The sequence below is a fragment of the Cydia strobilella genome, chromosome Z (assembly GCF_947568885.1).
Source record: "Cydia strobilella chromosome Z, ilCydStro3.1, whole genome shotgun sequence".
Lineage (NCBI taxonomy): Eukaryota > Metazoa > Arthropoda > Insecta > Lepidoptera > Tortricidae > Cydia > Cydia strobilella.
Genome location: NC_086068.1, coordinates 60461314 through 60472023, shown reverse-complemented (window position 1 = coordinate 60472023; position 10710 = coordinate 60461314). Strand labels below are relative to the sequence as shown.

General features: G+C 40.2%; 2 protein-coding genes across 2 annotated transcripts; both read left to right on the top strand.

Moving 5' to 3' along the window:
* Positions 1–1351: 1351 nt before the first annotated feature.
* On the top strand, positions 1352–2215 carry LOC134753801 (uncharacterized). Its single transcript, XM_063689744.1, has one exon. The coding sequence runs from the start codon at positions 1352–1354 to the stop codon at positions 2213–2215; it is 864 nt and encodes a 287-aa protein (XP_063545814.1).
* Positions 2216–2859: 644 nt separating this feature from the next.
* Positions 2860–4659, top strand: LOC134753800 (uncharacterized). The gene has a single exon (XM_063689742.1). The coding sequence runs from the start codon at positions 2860–2862 to the stop codon at positions 4657–4659; it is 1800 nt and encodes a 599-aa protein (XP_063545812.1).
* The last annotated feature ends 6051 nt before the right edge of the window (positions 4660–10710 follow it).

The following is a 10710-nucleotide window of genomic DNA, read 5'->3' as shown; positions in this document are numbered from 1 at the left end:
GAATCAGAACCCTTATGACCACTACATAAGGGCTCATTGGTGATCAGTGAAGTGTTACCTGATGGGGTGACACGGCGCGTCTAATCGATATCTAACTAATTGGATTGGCCCGAGTCGGAAACCGTCGCCATCTAGAGCCTACGGCAGTTGCTACACCGCTAAGAGGGCGAGAATATTTATTTATTAATAAATAATAAATAAATAAATATTATAGCACATTCTTACACAGATTGACTAAGTCCCACGGTAAGCCTAAGGAGGCTTGTGTTATGGGTACTCAGGCAACGATATATATACCTATAATATATAAATACTTAAATACATAGAAAACACCCATGACTCAGGAACAATCTGTGCTCATCACACAAATAAAGGCCCTTACCGGGATTCGAACCCAGGACCATCGGTTTCACAGGCAGGGTCACTACCCACTAGGCCAAACCGGTCGTCACCGGATCCGGGTCGGATTTATTAGTTATTTATATAGAAAACTTACAATAAACATGGCCATGATTAAGAGGATGGAGCTGCCCGGTAAGCAAAGAATGCCTGTGTTGGGAGGCACTGCCACTCTTCCCTAGGTTAATACTAGATTTTTAGGGTTCCGTACCCAAGGGGTAAAAACGGGACCTGTTGCGGCAAGCAAGAAAGCATACTCAATTTCATGGTAGATGGCGCTGCGCTGCACACATCGCGCGCTACGGGTTTCCTGCGACCTATATAAGCGCGGCCATTGTCAAGCTTTTTATTTTTGCAATATCCTTCAAAGAAATAACATGTCATGTATACGCGTCTAATTTATTAATAATATAATTGTGTTGCAAATCGGCGTTTCAATTCTTATTTCACGTTATGAGGAACTAGAGTCTACAAAGTGGTCCATTAGAGCCGGAAATATAGTGAATTAGTGGTGAAAAACGAACAATCGCAGTGAAATAAGAATAATTTTGAGAGATTATAGACGTCACGCATCGAACATTCTAGAACAAAATAAATGAAGAAGGAACAAGAGTGAAAAAACAAAATACGAACAATGATGAAAAAAATACTAAAAATACGAGAAATAAACGATGAATGAATAATATTTACGAGGTTTCAGTGCATAAATACAATAAATAACCATATCGAGTACCGCGAGAACAATAATTGAGTGATTTTCGTAAAAATAGTCGGCGCTTCGGTGTAAACATTGGTGTAAACAATGGACATAAAACTGAAAATACATCGAGATTCGTAATAATTTTGAAGAAAACGTGTAAAAACGAGCAAAGCTACGAACATTTAGTGTTTTTCAAGCCAAAAGAGTGAAGATTCAAGATATTTCGTAAGATTTTACTACATAACCTACAAAATGGATACTTACGTGTCGGAACAAGAAATTACTTACGAATTAATAAGAAAGATCGGGATAAACTTAAAGAAGCAAGGAAAATCACGTATTACGAAAGGCTATGTACAAGCTAGAATTGATACATTGAACGAGTATTGGCAGAAATTTCAAACAAACCATTTCCAAATCTTGAAATATGCAACTACGGCTCAGAAAAAGGAGCATAATTACTTCACAACCGACTTGTACTCCAATGGAGAAGAAGAGTATTTTGTGATTAAAGGAGAGTTATCGGATACTATCGAGCTATTCAACAAATCCGAAACTTTGAGTGAGCAACCGCAATCGCAACCGCAATACAAGTCAACGTCGGAAGTAAACAAGCATTCTACGCAAGAGGTGAAGCTTCCAAAAGTGATCCTGCCCCAATTCTCTGGAGATTATCAAGAATGGACGTCATTTAGAGACCTGTACACGTCGCTCGTTCATAATAAAACATCGCTGAGCAAGGTACAAAAACTTCATTACCTGAAATCAAGTGTCACCGGTGAAGCTGAACAATTATTGAAGCATCTGCAAATAACCGAGAAAAACTATGATGTTGCATGGGAAACTTTAGACAAGAGGTACAACAACAAACGCATGATAGTAAATACCATCTTGAATAGATTTATGAATCAAAAGAAAGTGTACAACGGCACATCTAGATCTATCAGAGAGCTACTCGATACTACCCAAGAATGCCTGAACAGCCTTAAAAACAACGACGTAAAGATTAACGAGTGGGATACTATCGTGATTCACATTATACTCAACAAATTGGATGACGAGACGCGCAAACAGTGGGAAGAGGAGATAAAAGCGCTACAGAGTTGCCGAAACTAGAGAAGTTTACAACCTTCTTAGAGACACGTTTCAGAGTGTTAGAAATGGTTCCATCTACAACCTATTCGAAGGACAGAGAGAGAGCTATCGTGAGACAGAGATCCTTTCTAACAAGCCCCGCTACAACTACAATACAGTGTTCCTACTGCAAACAAAACCACTTCACCTATCTATGCAAAGAATTTGCAAACCTAGATGTCAACAACAGAGTTCAACATGTCCAAAAGGAAAGACTTTGCTTTAACTGCATGTCATCAAAACATAATGTGAAAAATTGTAAATCCAGAGTATCTTGTCATCATTGCCAAAAAAGACATCATTCTTTACTTCATTTTGAAAACCAACCAACTGAGAAGAGAGAAAATCCAATACAATCTACATCGAGAGAAACCGCTACAAATTTGAGAGAAGAGACTACTACAAAACCTTCAGATACGCCAAAAATAAGAAACTACCTTATCACTCAGAGTCATACTGCGCTCATGGCTACCGCACTAGTAAACATTAAGACTGGCCATGGTATACAAGTTCTACGAGCACTCATTGATCCCTGTTCACAAGAATCATTTATAAGTGAAGCAACTGTCAAACAATTACAGCTGCGAAGAAAACCAGCTGATGGATTAGTTACCGGAGTGGGTCATATGTCAACAAGAATCAAGTCCGCTACAGATATAGAAGTTTACTCAAGGTTCAATGACAACTTCAAAGTCAACTGCACAGCCTACATTGTTCAAGATGTCACCGACATTATGCCTGAAGTCCCAATCAGTCCACAGAAATGGAGTCATCTGCAATACTTGTCACTTGCAGACCCAACTTACCATACACCAAGCAACATTGATCTACTACTTGGAGTTCACATCTACACAGACATTTTGATGAACGGAGTGATTAAAGGAGAACCAGGTACTCCCATAGCACAACAAACTCGCTTGGGATACATCCTGTCAGGAGGTCAGTTGAACAACAACCACATGAGAGAGTTCAAAAGCATGCATCTGAACATAACATTAGAGAAGATGGTAGAAAAATTTTGGGAGACAGAGAGATTAGAGTCAGAGGAAAACGACACTCTCACCCCACAAGAACTTCGAGCTGAGAACATTTATCAAGATACAGTAGCAAGAGATACAAACGGAAGATACATCGTATCACTTCCATTCAAGTGTGACAAACCTACTTTACCAGAGAATTCTAGAGAAATCGCACTGAGAAGATTCATGAGCACTGAGAGAAGATTAGAAGCAAACACAAAATTGAGAGAATCCTACAATGAGGTCATGAGAGAGTACATAATGTTACAACATATGGAATTAGTTGAACGAGATGAACCTATGAGAGAGCCAGACAGAAGAGTATACCTGTCACATCATCCTGTGATCCGTGAAGATAGAGACACTACTAAGCTTCGGGTAGTTTATGATGCTTCATGCAGAGGAGCCAACGGAGTAAGCCTCAACTCAGAACTGCTAATTGGTCCGTCACTTCTGGGAGATCTTCGAGACATTCTTATGAGATGGAGAACGCATAAAGTCTGCTTTGTCGCCGATGTCATCAAAATGTACCGGCAGATCCTTGTAAGAAGAGAAGACACAGACTTTCAGAGAATACTTTGGAGATTCAGCCCTGATGAAGACATAAGAGAGTATAGAATGCTAACTGTAACCTTCGGAACAGCATGTGCACCATTCTTAGCAATCAAAACCCTGAGACAGATAGCAATCGATGAGGCAAACACAGAAGATTATGCACAAGCTCGAGAAATCATCAACCATTCTTTCTACATGGATGATGTACTGTCAGGGGGAAATACAATAGAAACCGCAGTAGAGGCTAAACGTCAACTGACAGAAGTACTAAGAAGAGGAGGCTTCGAGTTACAAAAATGGTCTTCAAACAGCAAAGAATTCATAAACACAGTAGAACCAGAGAAGAGAGCGAAGAATTCTGAGATAGACATCAACAAAAAAGAGACAATCAAAACATTAGGAATCACTTGGAACTCAAACGAAGATACCCTCTTAGTAACAAACAAAATCAACACTTTATCTGAGCAGCGAGTAACAAAGAGAAACGTCTTAACAGTCATCGCTTCCCTGTTTGATCCAATGGGTTGGCTAGCACCATCTGTAGCCATGGCGAAAATATTTCTACAGAAGACCTGGTCAAGAGAATTATCATGGGACACAGAGTTACCTGAAGACTTGAAGACAGAGTGGAAGACTTTCTGCAGAGGCATAGAGCACCTGTCAGACGTGAAGCTTGAGAGATGGATCGGAACGACCAACAACAGCGAGTTAGTAGAACTGCATGGCTTTGCTGATGCATCAATGTCAGCTGATGAATTGAATTGCAATCAACAACAACATAGATACAACATGGTCGTACGTGAACACAAAAGAAAACCCTGCAGATCCAGCATCGAGAGGAGTCACACCTGAGAAATTAAAAGAACATACACTATGGTTTCAAGGCCCAACATTTTTACATCAAAGAGAATGGAGAAGAGAACACTATGAAGTAGAAGATACAGATCTAGAAACAAGAAAATCTATCAAATGCGCAACTACTACCTTGTCAGAGAAGACTCAGAAGACAGAAGATTTCATACTTACAATTTCAAAGAGATATTCATCATTGAGAAAACTCATCTCAGTCATAGCCTACTGTAGAAGATGGCTTATCTTAAAAAACAAACATGTAAAAGAAAACTTACCTCAATATGTAACTCATGATGAGCGAGAAGAAGCACTTACAACATGTATCAAGCTTTCTCAACAACTAGAATTTCCACAAGAAATCGAAGCTCTAAGAAATCACACAACATTGAAGAAAAGAAGTCGTTTACTGTCATTTACGCCTTTTCTCGATGACAAACAAATCCTGAGAGTTGGAGGAAGATTGAAACATGCAGATTTAGAGTTCCTGAGCAAACATCCAATTATCCTGTCCAAGAACAACGTACTGATACCACTTTTACTTAACGACGCACACAAGAAGACGTTGCATGGAGGCCCTCAACTGATGACTACATATCTTAGAGGAAGATACTGGCTGATTGACGCAGGAAACACTATAAAAACATACGTGAGAAATTGCTTTCCTTGTGCTAAACAAAAAGCAAAGACAGTAACTCAACTGATGGGTGACTTACCTGAGATACGAGTGAAGCCGTCAAGAGCGTTCCTTACAACTGGTGTAGATTTCGCAGGTCCAGTAAACGTGCGCATGAGCCCTGGACGAGGAACAAAGACTTTCAAAGCATATATAAGCATCTTCATCTGCATGGTAACTAAAGCAATACATATAGAATGTGTGAGCAACATGTCTATGGAAGCGTTCATGGCAGCATTTAGAAGATTTACATCACGAAGAGGATTCGTCAAGGAGATGTGGAGTGACCACGGGACTAACTTCATTTCCTCGAGCAAAGAAATACTAGAGACTTGGAGACTTGGCAAGTCAACAATCCCCGTTGAACTAGCAGCCCTACTAGATACAGAAGGCACCAAGTGGAAGTTCATCCCTCCTGGATCACCAAACCATGGCGGATTGTGGGAGGCCGGAGTCAAGAGTATCAAGTTTCATCTTAAGAGAACTCTCGGAGACGCTACACCTACCTTCGAAGAATTTACAACTCTTTTGAACCAGGTCGAGGCTTGTCTGAACTCAAGACCTTTATCACCACTGAGCGATCATCCTGATGACCTAGAGCCGCTGACACCAGCACATTTTCTTGTCGGAGAACCGTTAGTCACCATCCCGGAGAGAGATTTAACACAACATAAGACAAATTCATTATCAAGATGGCAAAACATTCAGAAAATGCTACAAATATTTTGGAGAAAATGGCAAACTGAATTTCTAACAAGATTACAAGAGAGACCGAAGTGGAAAATCAGAAAACAAGAGTTTAACGTCGGAGACCTCATACTAATTAAGGATCATAGATTACCTCCTAGTAAATGGCTACTAGGTAGAGTTGTACAGAAACACCCTGGACAAGACAACGTGACACGAGTCTACGAAGTCCGCACAGCAACTGGAGTGCTAACCCGCTCGATTTCGAAGCTCTGTCCACTACCAGATGTGAGAAGAAAGGATTCTGCTATTCTTTAGGCGGGAGTATGTTGCGGCAAGCAAGAAAGCATACTCAATTTCATGGTAGATGGCGCTGCGCTGCACACATCGCGCGCTACGGGTTTCCTGCGACCTATATAAGCGCGGCCATTGTCAAGCTTTTTATTTTTGCAATATCCTTCAAAGAAATAACATGTCATGTATACGCGTCTAATTTATTAATAATATAATTGTGTTGCAAATCGGCGTTTCAATTCTTATTTCACGTTATGAGGAACTAGAGTCTACAGGACCCTATTACTAAGACTCCTCTGTCTGTCTCTCCGTCTGTCTGTCACCAGGCTGTATTTCATCAACCGTGATAGCTAGACAGTTGAAATTTTCACAGATGATGTATTTGAAAGAAAGAAAGAAAGAAAATACATTTATTTGACGCCACAACATAGTACATAAAAAAGAAAAGCATGCAGACAAAAAACATTTGGACGCCAAAAAGGATCCCCACTCAGCATAGTGCCGCGGCAAACCGTGGCGCTGGTTTTCTGTGGGGACCTGGCTTAATCTAAAAAAAATGGCGACACGTACGCCAACGACACACAAATAAAATTTACATTGACATAAAACAAACAAACATTTACATTGACACACAAATAAAATTTACATTGACATATTTCTGGCCATGCCGTCATGGCCCTATACATACTGATGGTGATGCATAAAGTCGGTAAGTAAGTCACTCTCAGGATTTTGCTGGTCATGCTGGTCTACCTAAAACGGCACAAGATACTTGACTTCATTATAATCCTATGAAAACTCGGCGTCTGTGGACGGGATTGCGGTTTTGTCAAAGTAAAAATCATCAGCTTCAGCCGTGGTGCCATATCCCCTTTCCCGTTTTACGTCTCTCGACGGACTGTCCGTGAACGTGTTGACTTTGCGATGTCTATAGTTAGCAGTTAAGCGTATTGCAAAATGTGTATGAACTTGGTCCGACTAAGTTATGTTCCTATTTCATATTCGTGATATGGACTGCATTTTGATTAACCGAGTTCCTAGCAATTAAACGCTCATACAAAACTGAAGCTGTGACCGGACGGGTGTTAATTAGACCCACTTGCACCATTCACTAACCCGGGGTTAACTGGTTAAACAGTTTAGGAGGTCGCTTTCGAGTTAGATCTTCTGAGGACGTCACTTTCTGAGTATGTCACTTTTTTAGCATAGGAAGATTACTATGTGGGTATGTGGTAGAGTTTGCTCCCGGTACTGAGTTTGTATGGCGAGAACCGGGAATTCCCGGAAACACAGTACCGGGAGCAAACCCTAGATGTGGGTGGGTGTGGGTGGTGGCCTGGTGGGTATTATTATGTGGGTACTTTTGCCTTTTGCATCCGTTGACCACGAACGCTGTAAAGGGTTCGAAACGTCGGGAAGTATTAAAAATTCAATATACGCGATATAATCCGATTTCATAGTTTTATTTCATATCAATTACAAACCGTTTTAGTATATTCTATCGTTGGACCAAAGATAGATATAACTCCGTAATAGATGGATACAGTCTAAGGAAAAAACGTGCCTAGAAAATCACGAAAATTTGATTCTCGATCAGATGGCGCCACTAGTTTTGGCCTACTCTCGTATAGAGGGCGTTGACGGTTTCGTTTGTTATATAAAATTTTAACGCATATCAGTGAAAGAATATGGGTCAAAATCATAAAAATAATTAATGCAAATATAAAAAATCATTTATCTATATTTAAATACATTCTATCGTATTTTTATAAATCTTTATTTTTAGTTTTAAAGTGTGTCGACAGATGACAGTGAATTTACTGGGGTTACAAAATTTACTATAACAGTACCGCTCTATCTTATTATATCCTCTTTGGTTGGGCCAAGACGATAAATGTTTTTAATGTTTTTGATTTTATATCAAGATCTAGGTCTTAGGTACTTAGTGGCCTTGTTTCTCGCCTAGTACGTACGCCAGCGATAAGCCAATATTTAGTTACACGTTACAATGAAACACTATACCTCGGCTAACCGATGCTCGGGGCTTCAAGCGTGGACTATAGTAGTATACCTAATACTGAATAACTACTAGAGATGCAACGTATTCTTCTTTGACCGGATACCGGATGTTCGGCGGAACTATACCCTACATTTCGGTTTTTCAGGTGCGCATTATGCAGGTTTTGAACTTCTGACACAGGGCGGACACGCTATACATCAAAAATCACTTGCGTTTCTATGTGTGAACGGCACGTCTGCACACGCATCATGCGTCATAGTGTGAGTAAGTTGCTTAAAAATAGTACTGAGCGGCCGGCAAACGGCCGTCAATCTGGTGTCGCGGGGCGAGGTAATTCGAGTCGGGGCGGGGTGCGTGGCCGTTCTGTATGATAATACTAATTTTTAGGGTTCCGTACCTCAAAGGGGAAAAAACGGAACCCTTATAGGATCACTCGTGCGTCTGTCTGTCTGTCCGTCTGTCACAGCCAGTTTTCTCCAAAACTACTGGACCAATTAAGTTGAAATTTGGTATACATATATGTTTGTGACCCAAAGACGGACATGTAACGTAAACAAATGAATTTTAAACATGGGGGCCACTTTTGGGGGGTAAATGAGAAAATTAAAAATAAAGTTTTTCAAACTATATCGTGTTATATATCAAATGAAAGAGCTCATTGTGAGAATCTCAAATATATTTTTTTTATAATTTTAGGATGAACAATTTAGAAGTTATTCAAGAAAATAGACAAAAAATTACCATCCCCCCCCCCCTTTATCTCCAAAACTACTGGGTCTAAAATTTTGAAAAAAATACACAAAATAGATATTTACCTATAGATTACAGGAAAACCTATTAGAAATTGCAGTCAAGCGTGAGTCGGACTTAATTACTTAGTTTTTGATCCGACCCCTACGGGATTTCACTCACGTTTCACATAAAAAATACATTGTTTAAATTGTGTAATGTACGGAACCCTTGGAACGCGAGTCCGACTCGCACTTGGCCGGTTTTTGATGTATAGCGTGTCCGCCCTGTGATCATAGTATACATCTGTAATGTACTGTATTTACCTCAGTATATCATACGATGTAATGTATTTCCAACGATTCGCCAACACAAACATCACGCGGTACGTCCGGCTCTGCTCACGGCATAATATCGACTGGCCCTAACTGTCAGTGACGTCACCATGACGCAAGCGCTCGAAGCGTCAATACACTACAACATCAACGGTCAATGTAACGCAACACTAATTTCCAACCGACGTCCAAAAAAGGAGGTTAAACACTAACCTACCGGTTCGGTTAGCGTGTATGCAATACTAGCCGTGTATTAACCGCGGTGAACCGGTCATAGCAACAGCAACTGTTATTGATCAATTGGGAACCTTGTTACAACCACATAAGGACCACCACTAATCAGTTTTTAGGGTTCCGTACCCAAAGGGTAAAAACGGGACCCTATTACTAACACTCCGCTGTCCGTCTGTCTGTCCGTCTGCCACCAGGCTGTATCTCATGAACCGTGATAGCTGGACAGTTGAAATTTTCAGTTGTTATTTCTGTTGCCGCTATAACAACAAATACTATAAAGTACGGAACCCTCGGTGCGTGAGTCCGACTCGCACTTGGCCGGTTTTTTGTTAGGATTTGGCGTAACGACTTCTCGAAACTTAACGTGTCGTTCACGACTGAATCGCCATCTCGGTCGCACTTATGGCTGTGTGCATAGACATATCCCCTTATTCATAAACGTTTACTAAAGTTGACAAGCCGCTAATAATCGTTGGTCCCTTTTCGACTTATTGGTACGATGGAAAGGGACAAACGGATTGTCAACTTTAGTAGACTTTTATGAATGTATATACAAGTACTTATAGACATTAAACCGAGCGACCAGGGGTGTAGAAGTAAAAGGAGTAAAATCTATATATGAAAACTGTCCATCAAATAAGTTTTTGGCAAATTTTCATTTTTGGTACAAGCTTTGATCGCTGACCGTACTCTTCTTTCTACGAACAATTAATACTCATCGAGACCATTCTAAAAACCACAAACACAATCAGGTTGCGTTGTTTTATAACAGTTCCTATGACCACCTCCTGTCTCCATCATCAGATCAGCTCGATGGTACCATAATATTGCATTGTCACACGACTTACATATGTATGCAAATTTTCAGCTTCAACGGAAACCGGGAAGTGGGTAAAATTTAACTTGCAAGATTTGACCCTTACAAACATGTTACATACAATACTTACATAGGTACATTGCAAGTTAATAAAAAGCTTGTAAAACAGTAAATAGGCGGCGCCACCATACACCGAAGTACTAGGTACCATACACCTAGTATTTTATATAGATTTTTGAGATAAGATGTGAAGAATTGACGT

Excerpts from the sequence above, each read along its gene's own strand:
- LOC134753801 (XM_063689744.1), top strand. The coding sequence starts at position 1,352 with ATGGATACTTACGTGTCGGAACAAGAAATTACTTACGAATTAATAAGA.
- LOC134753800 (XM_063689742.1), top strand. The coding sequence starts at position 2,860 with ATGTCAACAAGAATCAAGTCCGCTACAGATATAGAAGTTTACTCAAGG.